This window comes from Tiliqua scincoides, chromosome 8, assembly GCF_035046505.1.
Source record: "Tiliqua scincoides isolate rTilSci1 chromosome 8, rTilSci1.hap2, whole genome shotgun sequence".
Classification (NCBI taxonomy): domain Eukaryota; kingdom Metazoa; phylum Chordata; class Lepidosauria; order Squamata; family Scincidae; genus Tiliqua; species Tiliqua scincoides.
Genome location: NC_089828.1, coordinates 28,202,132 through 28,226,322, shown reverse-complemented (window position 1 = coordinate 28,226,322; position 24,191 = coordinate 28,202,132). Strand labels below are relative to the sequence as shown.

The 24,191-nt window shown below is 42.9% G+C and overlaps 1 protein-coding gene across 11 annotated transcripts in view; it reads left to right on the top strand.

The window, feature by feature from the left end:
- Positions 1–24,191, top strand: part of TCF12 (transcription factor 12) — a 227,631-nt gene that overhangs the window by 48,756 nt on the left and 154,684 nt on the right. For all 11 annotated transcript variants that reach the window (XM_066634769.1, XM_066634768.1, XM_066634761.1 and 8 more), the window contains 2 exons: positions 13,408–13,481; positions 19,642–19,710. In XM_066634769.1, coding sequence (XP_066490866.1) covers positions 13,408–13,481; positions 19,642–19,710 — 143 coding nt within the window. The remainder of the gene's footprint in view (positions 1–13,407; positions 13,482–19,641; positions 19,711–24,191) is intronic.

Sequence of the window (24,191 nt, the reverse complement as noted above, 5' to 3'; positions counted from 1 at the left end):
TTTTATTGGAAGAAACTGCCCAAGATTCTGTATAAACCAAAGATGCACACACACACCGCCCCCAGGAACTCCTCATTTAACTAGTCCTTTAGACTTTTTGTCTCATACTGCAGTCCCCTTCCCCTCTGGCCTGATACATGGCCAACTGCCTTTGAAACTAGAGGGAGTTTCAAAGGCATGTTTGTGATATTACATGTAGGGGATAGCTCTTCAGAGAGAGTCAAATATTCCACTGGGGTACCTCTTGGGTCCTAGTCAACATCCATCAACATTAGAGCTAGCAGGTAGGAAATACGAGTAATGCAGGTTGTCCTATTTCTGTTGTTTTGTTTTTTATAGTCATGCGGGTCTTCCAGGAAAGCATGTCTGTGTGGTACTGTATGCATTCCGTCAACCAAATCAATGTGTGTATTTATGCTTTGTGTGAACTGTTTAATGTCTTGCCTAGTAAGCTTTGCTGGGTGTATAAACTAGAAATATTTAACAGAGAATACATTCATTTAACTTGCATTTCATTGGAATATTATGATAGCTTTCAAATGTCAGGTAAGGGTAAGGACCTTTTTAATGTTAAAACTGTGTGTGTGTGTGTGTGTGTGTGTGTGTGTTCATTCAAGTAACATTCATCAAACTGCATATTACAAACTGATGAAAGGCCATTTAGATGGCTTTATTCTGTACTTAAGCATTCAACCTAGGGAAAAGTATTGTCTGCCTGATTAAAGTGGTAGTACTTCTATATTATAAGCTGCAAAAAATTCACACCTTTTATGATACAGGGGTAGAATAAGTATAATACTAAATATGAATTTCCTGCTGATCTCCTTAACCCACAATACTAAAGAAATAGTACCCTCTACTCTTTGGGGTCATTGGTCACCTTGATGTACTCATACTGTCTTTGAGAGCTTAACGTAAACTCCTTGGGTAGGAAACAAGGGAAGGGTCTTGGGTCTGTTTTAGCATCAAGCTGGCAGCTGAACAGGGAATAATAGGAAACTTGGTAGAGACACCTGCCTCAGTCATGCCCTTTCATTAGCTTTGTGCTTGCAGCCTAACATAGTAAATTTCATTCAACACTTAATGCTGTTGGTTGGGGAGAGAATTTGAGGCATTTGACTTCATCCAGCTGCTGTTGATTGGATGACAACAGCCAACAGAGGGGTGAGTGAGTCCATGTGTGCGTAATATTAAAAATTTACAGTATTTTTTACTTCATAGCAGCTTTTGAGCTGCCTTGCTATGTGGCAGAAAGCAGCAGGACCAGAGAAAACGTGGAATCCCAGTAGCAGTATCCTGATACACAGGCATTTTTGAATTTAGAATTTCTCAATCAAGTTTCAGGAGGGTCATCCCAGGAAGACGTTTGTGGGAGCTAGTCTGGACACTGAAAATTACTTGCTGTGGCACTATTAGAGAATGGGGATAGAACTGCTTTTCCTTGAATTGTTTGTTACTTTGCAAAGTTGTAAACGGTTCTCAGCAGGGCCTAGCAGCTATATATAATTACAAACATTTTTGAAGAAAATCCTCTCTTGAAGAATGAATTGCCATAAAACACTTGGTCATTTTGTTAATGTGGAATATAGTGAATGCAAATGAGAAGCATTCTGAAGTTTGTGCAGTTTAACAGATGGGGATGAGACTAGGTTATCACTCTGAGAATCCCTAAAGGTTTCCTTAGAGGTATAGTGGATCTGATGCCTATTGAGCCATAGTTCTGTAAGTCCCCTGAAACCGAGACCCTTCAGCTTTTCTTCCAATCTAGACTTTGTTTGGATGAGCTTCTTCTGAATAGGGTCCTTTTTGCTCTGAGTCAGCAACTGAAAACTGGTTTCCACCAAATGGAAGACACTAAGGGCAAAACTAGACGTGTTAGTAATGTAGTACTTGTTTTTTCTGGTGTAATAGCATGCAATCTGTTCTGGACTGAGACCTTGATGGGAGTAGGTGGGAATTTAACCCTACTTCCTTTGTCACAGTCCTAATTGGAATCAACCCCTACACATGTTGTTTACACAGGGAAGAGAACTACTGTTGGTTCCAGTAAAAGTATTTTCCCCCCTTGGCGTAAATAATGGGAGCAGCACATTCTGAACTGAGACCACAGATTCAGTCTCCCTGCTCTCACTACTTCCCTGATTTGGATTTCTCTCCCGCTTACCCATGTGTGTTGTTGTACAAGAAAAATCAAACACCAAGGATGTGGCATTATTTGAATCTCTTTCATCCACAGAAATCTACTCAACCTTTAAGTATGATCACTGAAATGTTTCTTTTTGTTTCCCTTCCTTCTGAAGCATGGCAGATGGGCTCCAGAGATAGGAACTTTTTCTCAGTTGTGCCGAGATAGCACGATAGTCTTAACAGACTTTTGCAAAGTCTTAACTGCCTAAAGCAAGCAACAGTGGGGCCACACAAGTTTCTTTTAACATTGTCTAGCCCCACTGTTGCTTGCTTTAGGCAGTTAAGACTTTGCAACAGGCTTTTGAACTGTTTCTTGTGCTGCTGGTTTCTCCACTCTTTTTATCTTGTATTTTTATTATATTTGTTTTGATTGGGTTTTAGTTTTTGTTTAAAATTTTTGAACTGTGTTAGCTGCCTTGAGTTCATTTTTCCTATTTGAAGAAAGATGGGACAGAAATGTTGAAAATAGAAGGGGATGATCTTTCACACTTGGAACTGGCTGGCCTGCACTGTATCCAGTGTAAATTTGGGACTGGCTGTGGCTCAGTCTGAGGAAAGGGGAAATAATTCCCCTTACTCCACATAGAGTTGCAGCGGCCCTAATGGGTCTACTTGTAGCTGCACCACCTAAAGAGGTGTTGTAAATCCAAACAGAACCAAGCAGCCCACTGTCTGCCTGCCGCCAGCCCTCCCCCATGCTGAAATGCCTCCTCCCTATCCTCCTGTTGTCCCCCCAGACCCCCGTGCTGGCTGAGCTAGACCAACATGGACTCACTGGTCTCAACTGGCACAGATGCTGAATGCAGCCTCCATGGGCTGGCGTGTGTTCCTGCACTGGCCCAGTAGACCTCAGAGGAGGAGCAAACGCGCTTTCTGGCACGTTTATGATCCTCCCAGGCCGGCACAAGGGACTTGTGCAGGCTGAGCGCTCCTTTTGGATTGTGCTCTGAGTTGGGTTTCTTTTGTTGGTGAGAAGAGTTTGTGATTGTGGGAATATAGGAAGGAGTACCTTTCCCTCTAATCAGCTTGAACACCAATTGCAGTTGAGTCAGCAGGCCTTACTCAACATTCCATTGCTGCCTTGGATTAAAAGCACTGTTGTACCCATGTCTGCAATGCCCTGACTAAGGAAGTAAGGAATTTCATTTTTTTCTGAGTTTTTGCAGAGGTTGCATATTTTAAAATTGCAGTTGGCATTTAATTTATTATCTGATGGTTTAACTGTCAGGTTTTGGGGTTTTTGTTTAATTTTAATTATAGCATTTCATTTTGTTTTGTTTCTGTTACTGGTTTTTTTTACATGCTTTGAAATTTTGGGAAACATTAATATTAAAAATTAAAATTAAAATTATTTTTTATTAAGTGTTAGCTTACTCCTATTTTAGGATATTGGCAAATATGTGCCTTTGTTTTTCAATTTCTCGCATTGATTGCATTAGAAAAGGACGTGGTTTAGAATGAGATTCATTAACTAGTGTTCCTACTGGTGAGAGCAGTGGATTTATTTAGTTGAACATCTTGGTCCTCATATTTTTATTAAAAAGATTATGGTGGGTTGGACCAACTAGGCAAAACATCTTGTTGCTTTATTGTGGACAGTGTGCCTTGTGGAGACAGCGTGCAGCAGGCTGGCTGGTGAAGTGTACAGCATCTTTGTTGAAATAATATGGGGTATGTGTTGGTAGATGAGCAGTTGCATCGTACTAGGTCTGCCATTTTCAACCATTGTGCTGTGGCACACTGGTGTGCCGCGAATGGTCCCCAGGTGTGCCGTGGGAATTGGAGAGTGTCATTTATCAATAGTACCATTGGGGGATGTGAGCCCCCATTGACATCACAGTGTGCCTTGTCAATTGTCAAAAAGCTGATGGTGTGCCTTGACCATTTTAGTGCCTTGCCAGTGTGTCGCAAGAAGAAAAAGGTTGAAAATCACTGTGCTAGGTGATGCTGAGTGTACTAGGCTTTTATTTTGTTCATTTGATGCTTTTTAGTGCTAGGTCCTTAACAAGTAACACAGGAAGAACCCAGAAGTTTGTCTAGTGTAGCATAGACTATGCCAGTGGTTCTCACACGTTTAGCACCGGAAACCGCTTTTTAGAATGAGAATCTGTCATGACCCACCAGAAGTGATATCATGACCAGAAGTGACATCATCAAGCAGGAAAATTTTTTAACAATCTTAGGCTGCAATCCTACCCACACTTACCCAGGAGTAAGTTCCATTTACTGTCATTGTTGAAAGAATATACATAATAGTTTGTTAAAAGTACAGGTCTGTAACACTTCCCAAAATGCAGTAACATCGAGTCTAATATATTAAAAATAAAATATTTAAATTAATGGTGACCCACCTGAAATTGGCTCGCGACCCACCTAGTGGATCCCGACCCACAGTTTGAGAAACACTGGACTATGCTATCCTGTTGGCAGCAGTAGCCAACCATGTGTTTCGAGGAAGCCTATCAACAAGGTATGAACACCACTTTTTGTAATGTTTCCTTATAATTAGTGGTATTCAGATGTAGACTTTTCTGATCATGGGGGCTTCACATGGACAACGCAATGAATAACTGTTGATAGAATAAATCACCTTCATCCATGATTTGAGGATGGAGCTGTCAGTGCAGTAGGCACTGGATCTGAGTTGATGGAGCCTGAAGTCTCATTTTGTCCTTGATAGGACTACTACAGTGGCGGGCCTCGAGGGGGTGTGGGGGATAAAAGCAGTGGTGGGATTCAAATAAATTAACAACAGGTTCTATGTCCTAATGACCATTTTAAGACATATGAAAGGCAGCGGGACTTCGAGGGTAAGTTAGTGAAAGCAGGCAAGGCTGCAGAGGGGGTACAGGGGGCCATGGGTGTCTGGATAATTGATGGGAATACTGGGGGAGCCCCACTACAGGGACCAAAAGTGTACACCTGTGGGCCAGGTAGAAACCAGTTTTAAATCTTGCTCTCTTGTTGTTACTGTGCTGTGAAACAAGGCTGCAATCCTATCCACACTTTCCTGGGAGTAAGCCCCATTGGCTATGATGGGACCTACTTCTGAGTAGACACACACAGGATTGGGCTCTTAGGCTGCAATCCTATCCACACTTTCCTGGGAGTAAGCCCCATTGGCTATGATGGGACCTACTTCTGAGTAGACACACACAGGATTGGGCTCTTAGGCTGCAATCCTATCCACACTTTACTGGGAGTAAGCTCCATTGACTATGATGGGACCTACGTCTGAGTAGACATGCAAGGACTGGGCTCTCTGTTCCCCTGAGCGGAGCCTGTGCGGCGTCGCAGCCAAAGGTTTAGCAAGCAGAGCAGGGCAGGGCATGTGAGCTCCTTAGCGAAGGCAAGAGGCAGGCAGGCAGGCTCTGTGGACGGTCCTTACCATCCGCAGGGGGAAGCGGGGGAAGCGGTGGCCGCTCATGGTGGCGCCAAGCAGGTCTTCCAGGCCATGGTGGTTCCTCCCGGCTGTGAGCTCTGGGCTGGCCTGGCGGGCACCTGGGGAGGCTGCAGGTGCGAGGCGAGCTGCTGCGCGTGGGAGCCAGGCGGGCGCTGCGCCCACAGTGTCGCAGGGGCACTTGGCGAAGCCTCCGCCGGAGCCCAGCCTGGCTTGGCAGGCTTGCTGTGGGACTTCCATCCGGGCCGGACCAGTTTCACTTCCCCGGCAGCTCCTCTGAGCGCTCTGGGCGCGCGCGCACTTTCTTCCACCTGTTGCGCTGAGGCTCCCTGCCTGGAGCGCATGGAGGTCTCTCCCAGGCTGCGCGCTGGGGAGGTGCCGGCTGACGCTGGCGGCTCTGCTCTGCAGGTGCGCAGGGCTGCTTGGTGCTCCCCGGAGCAGCTTCCTGGTGGGGACCTTTGCGGCCAATGTACACCCTGTGGGGTGTGGCCGTGAAGTTTGTCCTGTGAGCGGCGCATTAGCGAACGGTTCGCTACATTAGGTAGCAGTTCTACAGAACCGGTGCAAACCGGCAGAATCCCACCACTGGATAAAAGCCCCAGGTGCTGTGCCGGTTCCTGCTACCTATGCCCGCCATGCTGCCTCGTCTGCCTGTCTGAGCTGTTCTGCAGGCAGGCAAAGCCCCATGTGATGCTCCAAAGCACACGAGCTTTCGGAGGCTTGTAGTACAATCTTAAAGAGTACTTACAGTTTTGTCGGGAAACCAGAAGAACTCAAGATTGCACCAGAAGCCTTAGAAGGCTTTTTGAGCACTGTGGAGCTTTGCACGAGGCTGTTACGCCTGTGTATGTATCCTCTTTGGGGGATGGGGGGACAGCATGTCATGGGCTAGTGTCCCGGGGTGCCACAGCCCAGGCTTGTTACTGTCCTACTATGCAACAGTGGTCTGGGTCTGGTAGCTGGTGGACTTCTGGTAGACAGAATTCCATTGTTTGACTACATATCTGGTACATTCAACTCTTAGATGGGTTTGTATGAACCAGGGTTACTGTGCTGAGCTGATGGATGAGGTTTTAGTTCTACTTTTATATCTTTTGACATGTAACATAAATACATTTGGATGTTTTATAATAGAGAGTTTGATTTTTTTTTTTTGCATCTTTGTTGATTTTGTCTCGTACGTTCTCTCTCTTCCTTGCTGTCAATTTACTGACATCCAAATATATTGTACTGAGCTGTTAACTCTTCTGCCCCATTGCTGGGACCTCATCGTCCATCAACAAATCATAATCTCTGTAGCAGCCACCAATATTGCTGTTTGACAGAAGCAGAGGAACAACAACTTCATCAATAGTAGCAGTTGCAAGCCCAGTTGATAGTGGTGGGTGAGCCCTTAGGGAGATAAAGTTGGGTTGAAATTTAATAAATATAGTGGTTTGGTTTTCATTTGAAATTTTCTCTTGCAGGGGCCTGTCTTTGTGTGTTGCTTATGATACTCTGTAAACCAAGTTAAACCAATGCCAACATATTTAAATTTGTAAATAACCTACAGTACTGCTGCAGTTAGTCTGAACTGCTTCAAGTTTAGGTATAGATCTGTACTATGCTAAAAAGTGAGCTTTCCTCGTTGGTTAACCACTTAAATGTTAATGTATTTGGTTTAACTTTCCTGTGAAATAGTTTACAGTGAAATTACTCAGTTATGGCTTAATGCAACAGCCTGGTCTTGTGCATGTCTGCTTCCAAGTATGTACTTTACTGTGTTTAATAAGGCTTACTCCCAAGTAAATGTGCAAGGATTGTACTTAGGCCACTGAGGCTTTCTCAAAATAAAAAAATAAAGCAGCAAACTCAAAATGAGTGAGATTACAGTTGTCTTGTTAAACAATAGAAAGATATACAGGTATCACCCAATATCTGTGGAGGATATGTTCCTGTGGATACTTGTGAACATCCCTGAACACCGGATATCCAGATAAGGGGACCCTATCTTCACCCCCCCATACACCATTACCTTTGTTTATGTGGATTACATTCCCCCGAAGTGATAATGTGTCTTGCTTGAACAAATGCTATAAGCTTATAAATGCAAAAAGCTTATAGCCAGAGAAGGAGGCATGCAGCCTAGAAGGGTGACTAAAAGTGAATGTTCTCTTCTTCATGTTTGCTTTTAGTCTCCTTTCTAGGCTGCAGTCTGCTTGTCTGCTCAGCTGGCTATAAGCTATAAGCAGGAAACTGTGCAAAGCAGTCCATGAGAATCTCTGTGTGTTTACCAGAGTATTGGTATTGGTATTTGAAGAATTATGGTATTTGAACCCTTTAAAAATATTTTAAAATTAAAAATTATTAATTGACTTTTAATCACTACATGAGTGACTTTTGTTAACCGAAAAGTAGTCTGATTATTTATTTCTAACTTTCAAACTAGTAGTTAAGCAAAACTATTGACTACTAACCTACAGTTTTACCAACTGGTAGCAATCCTGTATATAGATTCTCCATTGAAAAAGCTTGTTGTAGTTTGTATGACCTATCTTTGCATTACAAGAAGAACTGCACTTTAAAGTTAGTAAACTTTACTAATATAAGTGTATGAGTGTATGTCAGCACCGTGCCCACGCGCAAAGGAGGAAGAGGGCTGGGTGCTGATGCCCTAAGAACTCTCTGGGCCCTCCCAGCCCCCCTCCAATCTCCTTTTAGAGGAGGAGACTCTTGTGCTCCTGGTTGCGCCAAACAAAGTCCCGATCCGCTGCTTACATTGCGTGATCGGCATACTCATATAAGTGTATGTACTTTAGAATTCAGCATATTGCACTTACTGGCAATGTATTCTGGAATTATTATGCTTAAATATGAAATGATTGACATATGGATTTTGAAAAAGTAGTTTGAGCTCCTTACTATTTGAACTATGATGCTATAGTTGTTGCCTTTTTCAGTATTATTCATGAATCCCCTAAATGTGTCTTGGGCACCAGTTATTATTTATCTTGTACAGAAGACTAAAATAGATAACAGTAGTTCACAAACATCATGTCAAACACTTTTTTGTACCGTCTTAAATTATTTGTTTTGAATTTGGGTAATCCTGAAAAGATATTGAAAAATAGCGGGAATGTTCTTGATCAAATCAAATAATTCTACCTGTATGTGTTTTCTTTTCATGTGAAGAATGTTGTAGTTTTTAATGAAATGTATCTTTTACAGTTGAAAAATTTGAGGTTTACCTCCTTTCTCTTGTCTGCTGCTATCTTTTCATATTTTTTTAATAACTCCTGCTGCACATGCCCCCCTCCATTAGCAATAAATGGAATACTTTTGTGCTGTTAACTAATACCATATCAGGGTTACCTGTGCCTATTAACTGATTCAAAATACAATTAATATTATCAATAATATTCTGAGTTCTCTTCAAGAATTTTGTACTAGGTTTCATCAGTGTATAGCTTGTAAATATGTTTGAATAATCTGCTGATAGACCTGCTTAGTCCTTTGCATAACTCTTTCTCTCGGGGAGGTTGCTTTTGCTTGGATGTCATTCTTGCAAATGTGTTCATGCCTTTTCTCTAGGCTTGCAAGACCGTCTGATATGAACTTCAGGTGTTGGTCAGATTTTGAAAAATAATTCTAGATCGTGCAAATGCTGGTCATGAAGAGAGTCTGGTTTCTTGCAAACATTTTACTTTGGTTTAGTTTGAGCTCAGTTTTTAAAGCAATATTAATTTGTACTGGAGCTGCTGAACATTATAAACAGTCGGTGCAGTGCTGTTAAAACATTGTATATTCTATTAATGACTAATTATATAGGTACAATGGAGGTGAGAATTATCTCCCATTTTACGCAAAGATAGGGTGAAGCAGATTGTGTACAAGTTCTTGTGATGCTGACACCTGTTATGGTGTTCATAACAGAGTTGAGTGTTCATAAATTAGTCATGCAAATCCTTGGACAGAAAAATAAAAAAATAAATATTTCTTGGTATAAATAATGGTGCCCACAAGCATTGACAGGAGTGTACTGAAGCCATGTCTAAAGATCCTTCATGTTCCCATTTCCTTGAGTGTATGTTGCATAAGGGCTGTACGAGCAAGGGAGTAGTGTCCTATTCTGACTGCCAGAAGTATAAACTGTAGCTTTTTTCCTTGCCATGCATATGGAAAGTTGTCACTCTTTGTGGTGCCTGTGACCAACCCAGCAGTTGTGCCATTTTTCAGTTCATTGACAACACTCAACCCCCTACTCTTGTTCTTGGTGGCCCAGATTTAAAAAACTGCCTATCTTATATCATTATTTAGTATCTTTTATATTAGATATACTATGTATTTTTATACGTTACCTGTTGGGGTTAAGAAAAGCGGGATATAAATAACGTGAATAAATGATATGTTTTTATATGGTACTGTAATAATGCAAGTTTTTGTTTCAAGCTTGCTTCTACTCAAAATCTTATTTCAAAATTTTGTTAGATGTTTGATATTGTTATGGCTCATTGGGAAACGGCACCTTTAAACCATACATATAACTTTTTGTGATGTTTCAGTGTTTTGTAACTTATGGAAGTGTGTTATAAATTTGAGTTCACTATGGGTGGGGTTACTTTATGCTGTCTTTTTAACAGGTGATGTATTAAGTGTTATAAGGACAATCCTTAGGCATCTCCACTTTCAGATTTGTCCCTAACCTCTTCATCTCTCTCATTGCTTTCTAAACAAATCTTATGTAAGTACTGGTATAGTTGTTTTGGCTCTTGAGCTAGGAGCCCAGACACAATGCTACTGTCTTAGACAAGTTTATAAGACAAAGATAATTCTAGACAGTTTCACTAAAATCAGTCTTTATAGTGGTTTGGTAGGCAAGTAATAGAACACTTAACTTTAAACAAGTGATAGATGTAGATCAGGTTGGTTCAATATGCTGCTGCATGCAACTCATACGGCCTCTTTTGGCGGCCCTCGAAAAGCCCTGCCTCATGCACTGCCTTTTTCAGCGACTTTTTAATCTCCCTGTAGTCCCATTCCAGCTTGGGGTGCCCTATTGCACCCTTCTGCCTCCTGCTTCTCCTCAGCCTGCTTCTTCCATTGAATGAGTTCAGCAGTTCAGAATCTGGAAGTAATTGGCAGTGACATTATGTCACTATCAAATACACCTGCATTTGTGCCCTTGGGGGGGGGGTGGCGCCCAGGGTATTGTGGCCCCCTTCGTAGTAAAGGTTGCACTGCCCTGGTGTAGACCAAGGAGGGACAAAAGAACTGGTCCCTTTAGTGAAGTAGATGGTTGATGATGAATTATACTGGGATTAAACCACCAAACTTCATACACAGGTTGATGACATCTGTGATGATATTGATTGTACTCTCCTATATCAGCTGGTGAAGGAAATTCCACACAGGTTGGAATCTCAAGTTGCTAGACTTTGCCAAGTAAATTTTTCTTCTTCCTCATGCCTCATTCTCCCACTAATTTGAGCAAAGGCTGATAGTTATTCCTAGTACTGCTGGAATAAAAACACTGAGAGTTCATGGGAGGGAGGGGGAGGGAGTACAGCTCCCATCTAGAATAGCTGACACACTGTTGCTAATCAACAGATTTCTCAGCCAGGAAAACTTTTGTCTTTCTAGCATCCTCAGTCATCCCAGCTGGAGATCAGAGAGAAATACAGCAATGGGTGTCTGTTAAACTATGTTGTTCAATCACAAACCCCTGGATTATCTTCCTCTGTGATTTTATGTAGGTATTAAACAACATGGGGTGGGCAGAATAAAACTCTGGGGAATGTCCTAGGCCAGTGTTTCTCAACCAGTGGTATGGGTACCACCAGTGCTACTTGAGGTAGTGTCTGGTGGTACTTGCAGGACCCCTGGACCCCTGCCGTCTGGCAGCAAGATCAGGAATGCAGAGGTAGGAGGCTCAGCTCGGCAGGCAACACTACAAAGCATGTTTTTCTGTGCTCTATAAAGTCCCGCGATTCACCCTGAAACTCTTACTGGTGTTTATCGGGTCACATCTGCCTCCCAACCCAGAAATAACTGACGATGACATCATCACCAGTTACTTCTGGTGGTATTTCGAATAGGTGGAGTATGTGAAGTGGTATGGTTGAGGACAAATCTTGATAAACACTGTCCTAGGCTAAAGGTAATGGTGCCAAGTATGAGTCTCCTAGACCACCCTCCAGAACCAGTGCTCTAAGAAGTACCTGAGCCGGTACCCAAATCAATCTTTTAGCTACTTAATTTTCTTGGGAAAGTCTCTATGAGATAAGGTGATAACATTATTTTGGAATAAGTAGATAAAAGAGATGAAGCAAAGGGCTGAATCTAACTTACTTTAATGACTATATTTAAGTAACTAGTCAAACTGGGTGTTTGTAATATTAAACCATGTGGAACTGGGTGAAAATTAAAGTAGCATTGTTTGTGCATACCATTAACTTATTTATAGTTTAAGGTTCAGGAGAACCGAGTGGGCAAAAAAAATGGTAGATGAGGTTGTGTTAAGTAAAAAGTAATGCACACTCTGGAAAAATAATACCAATTTATTTACACCCAGACTCCAATTTAATTGTAACTAAATAGAAGAAAGATCTTGGCAGCAAGGGGTAATAACTATAAATGTCAGTGCAGAATGTGTAGCAGTGAAAAAGACAATGTTAAGAAAGGAGACTTTACAAATCTGTGTCATAACCGTATTTACAATGTTGCATGTGGTTCTGGTTTTACTATCCCAACATGGATATAGAAGGATGACTAAAGTAAACATACCTTATTACAAATTATTTCTCTTAGCTTTATTAAAAAAAAAAAAAAGAAGACTGAGGGAAGAAGTGGGAGCGTGAAGGTCATAAAATTGTTCCTGTTGTGCAAAAGGTGAAGTCCGGGCTTATTCGGTCTAAAAGCAAATCATTTTATTAATATGAAAGAGCAGCAACAGCTCTGATCACACTTCAAAAACCTTGCAGAGCAAATTGATCTCTAAGACCTTCTTGAAACCTATGGGAAAAAGGAACTTCCTGTGCAGGGAGTTCCAGAGCCTGGGGACTACTGCAGAGAAAGCCCTGTCTTGCATGCGCGTCAATGATAACATGTGAAGTGATAACATGTGAAGCGCAGCCTCCATCCAATCTCTGTGAATGGGTAAAATCACATGGCAGAAGTTGGTATGTAGCATATCCAAAGCCCAAACTATATAGGACTTTAATGAATAGCATGTCCAACTGATCCCAGAAACAGATGGGAAGCCAGTAAAACTCATGCATATTAGTTGTGTGCTCCAACTGAGAGGTCCCCATAAATGATCCATTTAACATTTTAAACTAGTTGTAGGGCAGTCTTGTAGTGTATGCTGCAGTAGTACAAATGAGTTATGAACATGAAGTGCATGGGTGACGATGGTCAGGTCTGCTTTTTTAAGGAGGGACTGCAGCTGGGCTGCAAATCAAAGTTACGTAAAGGCACTCTTGGTCGTGGTTAACGGAATCTCCAAGAGCACATTGAAGGTGCTTGTACCTGTTCCTTCAGAGGAGGTGCAACCCCTTCAAAAACAGGGTGACCTCCCATTCTTTGTTTGGACCTTTACCGGATGCTCCTACTGACCATGTGGACCTCTTGCTAGGATTAAGCTTCAACATATTAAATGGAGGCAGTATCCCTTTGAATTATGGAATAGTGGAAATCAATGTGAACCTTTCTGATCTCTTTTGGTGGATAGAATGCTAAACTAGATAAGTGGTTTGCTTAATCCAGCATAATTTTATGCACCTGACGTCTTCCTAATCTTTGCATTTTATTATATAATCTATGCTCTTTCTTTTCACCATTAGGTATGGAAGAACGAACAGGTACTGCATCTTGGGGAACAAGTGGTCAATCAAGTCCTTCCTATGAAACTACAAGGGTAAGCATCTAATTTGACAATTGATGACAGGCAGATATGGGAATGGTTTGTGGAGGAGTTTTGAGCATGCATATGCGCTGTATATATTTTGTGGTTTTATAAGTGGCACCCTTTGCAGAATTTGAAATTAATCCACCCACAGAAGATTTTACTATACTGCTATGCTACAGGATGACTTGAGAGATGAATTAAACATCAGCTGTACTAGATTGAATTCAAAGTTGCTTGCAATGAGAGTCAAGCTAGATGTGATGCAGGAGATTTGAGAACAGGGTCTTCTGTGTGATGTCTTTCTTTCTAAATGTTAATAAAAGTGCAGGAAGTGGGATGTGGTTCGTATTGGGGATGGGTGAGATTTAGCCTCTTTTCCCCATCAGTTTCTTAGTTGAAATCTTCCTCTTGAAACTATTTGTCTCATACAGCAAAACCTATAGGTCAAGAGGCCCTTCCCATGCTGCTTGTGCATATTTAAAAATTAACGTTTAAGTGTAAACACTTTTTTTAAACTTTAGGAGATCTTGTTCATGGAATTTCTGCAACTTGTTTAGTTGTGAAACAGGTTGTTAAGTGGAGGAAATTGGTTTTATAGTTAACATAAACCTGTAGAGCATCAACACCCACTGGTGGGTTTAGCCAAGCGGAGCCTCCAGTGATAACTCAGGATGGAAAGACTAGATAACTAATTCCCTCAAGCCTTGAGGCTATTCAAAACCCAGATAGCTGCAAACTGCCCTTCAAAGAACCCAGTTCCCTAAATAAATAGAAATATTATTACTTGTAAGCAAATATATTATTTCTTTCTATATTATTTCTTTTAAAAGGGCCCAATCCTATCCAACTTTCAATTGCCAATGCAGCCTTTCCAATGGGGTGTGCGCTTCATCTTGCCTGGGGGGGGGGAGGTAATCATGGAGGCCTCCTCAAAGTAAGTTAACATTTGATTGCTACCTCAAGGCTTTATTGCAGGTGCATTGGCACCTGAAAGTTGGATAGGATTGGGTCCTAAGTCTTGTAAACCTAGGTACTTCCCGACAGAGTGTCATTTAAAAAACTAGATCACAGTTCTAAAAAGTTTGGGAACCACTACTATAGAGGTTTCTCTCAGTAAAACTAAACAAACAAAAAACAGCAGCAGCTGCTTTCAAGAAAATATTGCTTTTCATAGCAGCTCTGGAAAGCACCAGCTGCGTTTGCAATACTCATGGCCAGCATTTGAAGTTTCAGAACTGAATTGCAGCACATGCTGTCTTTGGGGTGCTATTGGACCTCTGTGATAAACTATTCTTGTCAAATCAAAGTTGTAAATTTTGTGTCATAGCTAAACCTTAACCTAATTATATATACTGTTGTACCAGTGAAGAGCAAAACATCTTTGGTTTTTTTGAAGATTGGATTTTTGTCCTTGGCGGTCGAGAGTATTGTTGATGTTTTCTCTTTATACCCAAATTGTAAGAGGAGCATTTTATGGTCTTGGAATGATTATAGCAGATCAGAGCTCTTGCAGTTCAATTGGAATATTTAGCATTAAGTGGACACTTGTAACAGGTTGAGCCTCATTATTCGCGTGGGTTCCCTTCCAAGCACTCACCTGGAGGGCAAAAAACAAACTATAGCAAATCAATTTAAAAAACAAAGTTTCTTTGCTCTGGTGATTTAAAAACAGCCTTGCTGACTTTTGTGATGTAGGATAAGAGTCATTAAGAAGACAATCCATCAATCAGTCCTCCTCCAAGCACCTCAGTCCCACCCTTCACCAAATGCAAATATGCTCAGGGGGAAGAGAGGGATTGATGGATTATCAGCCAGCTTCCCCCCCCCCCCCAATTAACAAGGCTATTGTTAAAGGACTGTTCAGTTTTCTAAACTGATTTTAAAGGGATGCATTTTTCCCCTTCTTCCTGGGATCAGCACATTCCTTCTCATTTGCAGTGGCCATTCGTGTTGAGTCAAATAGGCTGGACCTGTACAGTTAGAGCCAATGTGTACTCTTAATTTTGGAAACACTTCTGCATGAGCTCTGGAGTACTTCTTCCCCACCACCATTGACTTGTTAGTAGTAATAATGGTTTGAGCTCATACTTGCGTATGAAAGCTTTTCCTGTGTGTGACGGACGCATTGTGCATAACATGTCTTCAGAGTGATACAATGTATTGAATGAATATATTCAATTTTTACAATGATTCCTTTTATGCTTTTATGGTTTTGTAACCAGCCAGCGTATTTGAGGCTTTATATACATGATAGATATTCTGTTGTACATTATTGGAACTTTGTATTAATGCTTATAGGGTTTTCTCTTCTGTGTGTGTTTTTTATAAGGGTAGTACTTTCCTTCCTTGTCTTGTTTTTGCCACAATGAATAAAACTCAGAATGACATGCTTGTTTTGCATAAGCAAGATACCAGAGACCTTTTCCTGATGTATCTCTGTAAGATAATATGACTGCCTCTAGTGCAGTGTTTTTCAACTGCTGTGCTGCGGCACAGTAGTGTGCCGCGAGGTCAGAGCAGACAGGCAGCAGCCGTGCACGCGGGGGAAGCGGCTGCTTTGAGCCTTACGCGCAGCAGAAGGAAAAGGAGCAGGCAGACAGCGAAGGGACTGGTTGCGGCTGCTTTGCACCTCCTGCTGTCACTTACTCCTGCTCCTGAGCAAGACGAAGGCTGCAACCTGATCCTGATTTACATGGGAATAAGCCCTATTGACTATTATGGGGCTTACTTCTGAGTAGACACGCCTTGGATTGGGTATTAAGTCCTTGCCTCCTCTGTGTGCTGATTGGGCGATCAGAGAAGCTTGGAGGGAGGTCCTGGCGGGGTGGAGTGAGTGAGAACAAGGGAGTCGGGAGCCAGCAAGCAGGTATGAAGTGAGTGAGTCTGCTGAGGCCACCAGCCTAAGAACTGGCTAGCTAAAAGGGTCCTGGAAAGTCCCTTTTCCTTGCCACAGTTTGCCTGCAACTTCCCAAAGCATCCCTCCCTGCATTGCCTTTTGCCTTTTAGTGGAAGGGCATTGAGCCCCAATCCTCTCCATACTTACCTGGGAGTAAGTTCCATTGACTATAATGGGGCTTACTTTTGAGTAGACATGCCTAGGATTGCGGTTTTGGTCACACTTTTTTTTCTTAAATACAGGAGCAGGCAATTGGCACTTCTCCCCACCCCACTCCCTCCCACAGACACATTGCCCCCCAAATCTCCTAATTGTAGTCAGCACCTCTCTTACTGTCCCTCCCTTCACTCCTTTGCACCTTCCAAAGCTTCAGAATCACTTGCTTCAAGTTCTCTCTTCCCCCCACTCCAGCTGAATCCTGTAGTTGTTTCACTCATGTCTCTTCATTGCCCCTCACCCCACAGCTCTCCTATGTGCTCAATCTGACCTCTCTTTGCCAGCACTTTCTCGCATAACACTTTAATAACATTTTTCATCCTTTTCACAATCACATATACTTCCCTCTCCAAGCTTCTTGTGAGTTTCTTTGTCATGTAATAATATAATTGTATTAATTATATTAACAATTAATTGTAATATAGTGATTTAATGTAAGTAAAAATCTGGTAGTGTGCCTTGACAATTTTAGTACCTTGTCGGTGTGCAGTGAGCTGAAAAAGGTTGAAAATGGCTGCTCTAGTGGGCACTTGTTAAAAAAAAAAAAGTCAGACTGTCATCCACCATCTAATGGAAGGCACTGATTGCTGATAGAACTTGGGTATTCTTTCTCCTCTATTTGCTATAATGCATTGGCCCTTGTTTCCAATTTTGAGAGAAAGTATAAGGTACCCAAACCCTTGGCATCTGAGTAGTCCTGTCTCCACACTGCCAGAATAACTGAGCAAGCAGTATCAAATTACATTTGGCAAAATTATTGCATGAACCCTTGAAAAATAAGACTGTTGATTCAGCCTCATGACACTATTTAACCATGACAGTTTCTGTTGTAAAGATTGGCACCATTTTATTGTTGTGCAAAATTTCATGGACCATAGTTTCATTGGATGTACTAGTAGGCTCTGGTCTGTGAAAGCCTTTGCTTATAAATATGCTAAAGTGCCACAAGACATTTTGTTGTGTTGCTGCAATAATCTGACATGGCTTTCCCTCTGGAATGATCTGGAAGGATATTGCCCCAGGCAACTGTTACACTTCATGTAAGAACATCTATGTTAATTTATTATCTAAAAATATTCCTCTATCACAGTGATAAGGACTGGGAATCCATAAGAACATAACAGCTCATGAGTGCTATAACTGCTAAAACATAAGATACTATTAATTCATTATATAAAATAATCCAGTTCTGGAAGTTTCGTGAGGGAGTCAATGATTTTCATCCAAATAAATGTTCTATGAAAAATATGTTGGTGGCTTTAGGGATCTAACAGCCAAGGCATGTGCTCTCCATTGGCATCTAACTTTTTTTCCCAACTGCCCCTTCTTTCTGAAAAAGCAACTTTGAGAGTGGGCTGTGTGAAGCAGAGGTTTATGTACCTCTTTCCTTGCTCACCTCTTCTGCTTAGGTTCTCATCCTTCCCAAGCTGCTTTATCCTTGTGAAGTTCCAAATGTGTTTGCCCTTTTTTCCTAGGAGAAAAAAATGGGGGCCGTTGGGGGTGAATTATGCATATTTGAATGAATGTCTTATTCAGCCCTATGTGAGATATTGGTGCTCCAGTCAAATCCCCTTTTGTGGGAAAGGTTGTTTTTTTAACCAGAGCTTAGTTCTGTTTTAAAGAACTCTGTGTCAGTTCAGCATGTGGCAGTCTGTTTACCATCTTGTGTATTTCCTGCAGCCCAAGTCTGTTGGGGGAAGAAGGCTGTACTTCATGGATCTCAAAAGAGTTTATAAATACTGTATTAAATATACAGGTGTAACCTAATTATCTGTGGGTTTTTCACTCACGGTTTTATCTTAATGTGATGAGAAGGACCCTTTAAAGGAAAAACGTTGTTTAAAAATAGCCTCCTTAATGCAAGAGAGGACATCAATCCATCAATCATTCTCTCTCCAGGCACTTTGAACAGCACTCCAAGGCAAGTGACCCCTCCCTTCTCCCTGAGCATGTGAAAGAAAGATAATCACTTTGCATTCTTTCCTAGCTCTACACTCTGGGTGAAGGGAGGTTGCTGGCTCGGAGTGAAGCCTTCCTAAGTGCCTGGAGAGAGACTATTTGATGGATTGTCTGCCTAATGATTCTGTCTTACATCACAAAGGCAAGCAAGGTTTTTATATTTCCTAGCAAAGGGACTGTTTTTTAAAATGGATTTGCTTTAATTCAATTTTTTCCATTCACATGAGTTCTGGGAATGGAAGCCTTGCAAATAAGGAGACTCAACCAGTTCTGCCTTACTGAAAGTTCTGATTGCACTCTCTAAAAAAATCTTGACTTTTGTGGCTTGCAGGGGCCCTAAGAAAAACAGTACCATTTCTTCCTAGAGAAATTCAGAGTGGATCGTAAGAGTAATTGAAGTCTGGAACTCCTCATGGGAACATGTGCCCAATCGTGTTAGGGTTCACTCCATCAGGATTAAATGCTGCTGTTACCACATATGTACAGGGATTGTGAGACTTCTGTGAAGCTGTGATAAAATTGGTGCAGTCCATAGCTGTGAAACTATTGGATGTTCATTCCTGAAGTGATCCTGCCTGACCCTGTGCTGCAATGAATAATTTGTTTACTTGACATTTTAATGCATCTGCCTACCTGCTAATCTTTCCCCATATGGGCCTGAAAACAGGGTTGGTTACTTCTAACTTTAGATTGTAGAGCGGTTTGTTACACTGCCATAATTGACCATGCATAATGATGGACACCTGCAGTTTTGACACAGTTTGGTCAGAGAGAATAGAGTAAGGATGCTGTCCATGTCCCTTCATCCTGTTACTTAATCAACAAAGTAAATGACAGAAAGGAGACAGTCTGCACACTCCTTTCTTCTGGAACAGAGTATTTCTTGGCTGTGCAGGTGCAGTTCCACATATGGGACTGCAAGAAACACTCCCCCTCCAAAAAAAAGTTGCAAGTAAGCAACCCTGTTCTGTTATATGTAATCAGTAAAGCCCTTATTTAAGTTTAAGGGGGAAAAAACACCTCAGTTTAAAGGTAACTTTGAATGATAAATGTTTTTTTAAATTTCTGACCTAATCTGAATATTTTTCTCATTTACAGGAAAATGGCAGTCTCCTTGGAAAAAGCTCAGACCTCTCAACAGCTCTTGAAAAACTGAAACACGAGGAGGTGGGATATGTTTTCTGTGTATGATTATCTGCTTGCAGATGGGGGATTTCATCAAAATGTCAGATATGGGAGATTTTCCCAGTTGTACAAGCTTCTGTATAAACTGACTCCAGGGGAGATGGTACCTGGAGCGGAGCGATGCACAAAGTTCTTTGGAGGAAGAGCTACAGAAACTTTTTGCCCAGAAGTAGATGCCTGGTATTGCAGCCACCGAAACTGCTTGGGTAACCTTACCAGAAAGGAAGATAGAAAGGAAACATGGGAGCTTATAGCCAGAGTAGCTTTTCTTTCTTCTTGGTTGGCTACTTTTAGGAGAGAATCTGATGTGCCCTGTTCCAGTCCTCTAAGGCCAGTATCATATCTGTACCCCAGAACTTCTGCTCAGATTCTTATCAGCAGTGGGCCGCACACAAACCCTATGCTATGTATGCACAAATCTGGGTGTTCCGTTGTCGGAGATGGGCTACGATGGGAGGGTAGGCTTGAACAGAACACACGCCTCCTCCTAAAATGTTTTAAGTGAAACTGAAATAAATTGTATGCCAGTAGTTTAATCATTGTTCTGCTACATATTGGCAGCAGAACTATGCTCTCCCAGTTCCACTGCAAGCAGATGCTTTCAGCAGTCTTGCTGGCAGTCACCTCATCTTTGTCCCAAAGTAGCCTTGGAAACTAGTAGAATCCTTGTAAAGTCAAGGTTGAAATGGCTAGTGAATATGGAGATACGAATTGAAATGTAGGGGTAATTTCCTCTGATCCCTGGGGGTCATAATGCTGTAATGTTTGAGATCGCAACATATAAAACAGTGATTTTCAACCTTTTTCATCCCACGGCACACCGGCAAGGCACTAAAATGGTCAAGGTACACCATCAGTTTTTGAACAGTTGACAAGGCACATTGTGCTGTCACATCCCCCAATGGCCCTACTAATAAATGACCCTCTCTCAAATTCCCATGGCGCACCTGGGGATCATTCGCAGCACACCTGTGTGCCATGGCACAGTGGTTGAAAATGGCTGATATAAAATGTCATATTTCAGTTGTGTGCAGACATGGTATTTATCCATCCATCTGCTGAAAAGGCTGCATCATTCCAACGTCCTTCCAAGCTTCAGGACGTTATGGGTTGCCCTTGATGTGAAGATTGAGCACCAGCTGCAGCCTGTGAACAATTGGTGTTCGCATTTGTGTGTTCGCATTTGGTGGGAAGGAATTTGAAGCACAGAATTAGAGGGCTTTGTATTTTATCTCCTTGGTCATGTTCATGGACATGTTCACTAACACATCATTTACTTCCCAATGTCCAAAGTTTTAATGGCTTCTTCAGTGACTGCCTGTGACTGCACCTCCTGACCCTTCTTAGCTCCCAAAGTTTGCTGTAGCTGGATCATTAGGTTTCCTACTTTCTTATAGATTGACATTTGATTTGTTCAGTTGTGTCTGACTCATTGTGACCCTATGGACTACAGCACGCCAGGCCCACCTGTCTATCACTAACTTCCGGAGTTTGTCCAAATTTATGTTCGTTGCCTCTGTGACACTATCTAACCATCTCATCCTCTGCTGCCCCCTTCTCCTTTTGCCTTCCAATTTTTCCCAGCCTCAGGGTCTTTTCTGAAGAACCCTCCCTTCTCATGAGATGACCAAAGTATTTCAGCTTCAGTATTCCAATGAACAGTCAGGGTTGATTTCTTGTAGGATTGACTGATTTGATCTCCTTGCAGTCCAGGGGACTCTCAAAAGTCTTCTCCAATACCATAATTCAAAAGCGTCTATTTTTTGGCACTTAGCCATCCTTGTGGTGCAGCTCTCACAGCCATACATTACAACTAGGAAAAGCATAACTTTGACTATACCAGGGGTCGGCAACCTGCATTTCTAGAGCCGCATGCGGCTCTTTCAGCTGTCTGCTGCGGCTCCTCCAGGTGAAAGTGGCAAAGAGTGTGACAGGAGGCACCTGTGTTGGGAGGGCGGGCTGCTTCCCTCCACCCCCTGAGCTCACTGTCCTTCTCTTCCTTCACTTCCACCTGCCCCGCATTGGTTTCCCTTTTCAATTTTGCCGCTCTGCAGGCTTAAGGTCCCTGTTTTTCCCTTCCCCAACTCTCCAGCAGGCTCAGCCAATCAGCATCCAGCAGGCTCCTGGCTTTTTCTGTTGGAATGGCTCAGGGCCCTTCACTGGCTGACCACCAACCAATCCTGAGCCGCCTTCCTCCTCAGCCATTGCAAGCCCTTGCAGCCGGACTTTCCCTGAGCAGGTCCCCACTCAGTGCAAGGAGAGGCTTTTCCTCCACAGCAGAGGAGACATCCTGTGTGTCTACTCAGTAGTAAGCCCCATTAGAGTGGATGAAGCTTGCTCCCAGGAAAGGGTGCCTGGGATTGCAGCCGTGGAGCCTGCTCCTATGTGTGTCTACTCAGTTGTAAGCCCCATTACAGAGGATGAAGCTTACTCCCAGGAAAGGGCGCCTGGGATGGCAGCCTTGAAGCCTGCTCAAGGCCAGGCACAAGGATGGGTGAGTGGGAGCCCGTCTGTTCCAGAGTAAGCCCTGATGTAGTCCCTGGGCTACTCCCAGGAAGGTGTGGAGGGCTGTATCCTCAGCCTCCTCCTGTGCAGTCTACTCACAAGTAAGCCCTGCTGTAGTCAGTGGGGCTTCCTCCCAGGAAGGTGTGGAGGGCTGCAGCCTCAACCCCCTCCTATGCAGGTCTACTCACAAGTAGTCAGTTAGGCTTCCTCCCAGGAAAGTGTGGAGAGGACTGCAGCCTGAGAGCTCAAACCAACTTGTCTGCTCAGAAGTTCCATTGTAGTCAATGGGGCTTACTCCCAGGATAGTGTGGAGAAGGTTGCAGCCTGAGTGAGGGCAGGCAGGCAGGCAGGGCAGAAGCTGGCCTGTGGTTCCCCCCTTCCCCCTCCTGCGCAGGTCTGTTTGACCTTTAAGCCAATGGGGCTTACTCCCAGGATAGTGTGTAGAGGGTTGCAACCTGAGGGAGGGCAGGCAGGCAGGGCAGAAGCTGGCCTGTGGCTGCCCCCCCCTTCTCTTCCCCACCTCTGGAGTCTGTGTCCTTTTTTCCTTCCAGCAAGGTGCCTCTGGAAGGTGGGGGGGAGTTCTTTAGTATCCATGTAAGATAAGCAGATGTTATAACCGCCATATGTATTGGAATCCTGGAAGATCTGGTAAGGAGGTAGATGTGGTGTCAGCAGTGGCCCCTTTAAGGGTAAGGCCTGGGCATCCAGCAGAGTGTGTTGCACGGCTGCAGCCACTTGAAGGCAATAGGGCCCTCAGGAACACCTGAGGAAGGGGGTGTGGGTTGTAGAAGGAGTGCAGGTTGGAGGTAGGAGAGGAGACTTACTGACTGGGCTTATTGACTTTGACTTGGATACTCTGACTGATTTGACTGACTTACTTTGGAATCTGATCTTGAACTATGACTTGGCTTATTGACTTTGGACTCTGCCCTGGATGCTCTGACTGACTTTGTGACTAATGGACTGCTGGAGACACTGGAGTTTGGTGTGGGGCTGCTGTGCCCAAGACCTGCTGAGGCCAAGGGTCTGCTGTAGTGGCAGGAGGCTGCTGGCAGGAGAGAGGACCTCTGCAGGTTGAACAGGCGAGCTACCCTGGAGGTGGGGTCCAGCAGGACTGCAGGGCAGAACCAGGGTCGTTTGTTGGGGGAATGAAGGGGAGCTAATTTGCTTAAAGTGGGCCTAATTCTCCAGGCAGAGAATGGCCTTGGAATCAGGCAAAACACCATAGAGGACCAGGCATCTGAAAACACAGGGCAAGAATGTATGACAAAACTAACTAAAAGCTACAAGAGGGGGCGACATTATAAAAATGGGACCTGTAAGAGCATAAAGGTGAAAAAAAAACTATATATGCAGTATTATCTTCATTTTAGATATCAAAAGGGTTTTGTGGCTCCTGAGGTTTTTTTTCCTCTGGAAAATGGGTCCAAATGGCTCTTTGAGTGTTTAAGGTTGCCGACCCCTGGACTATACGAATCTTTGTCACCATGGTGATGTCTCGGCTTTTCATCAAGTTGTCTAGGCTTATTATTATTGTTGTTGTTATTGTTATTGTTAACATATTATTAAGTTATTATCATTATTATAAACAGTCTACCCTCCATATCTACTTTACCCAGGCTTCGCGCACTGGAGTGGACACTCTGTTCCAGAACCAGCATTCAGAGCGTGATACCATAGTCTTCTAAGACCGAAGGATGCCAAGAATAGAATTATTATTATTAATAACAATAACATATTTATATACTGCTTTTCAATGAAAAGTTCACAAAGCAGTTTACAGAGAAAAATCAAATAACTAATGGCTCCCTGTCCCAAAACGGCTCACAATCTATAAAGATGCAAAAGAACCAGCAGACAGCCACTAGAAAAGGCAACTGCTGGGGTGAGGAGGGCCAGTTCCACTGCTAAATAAAAGAGGAGCACCCACTTGGAAAAGTGCCTCTTCCCCAGTGAGC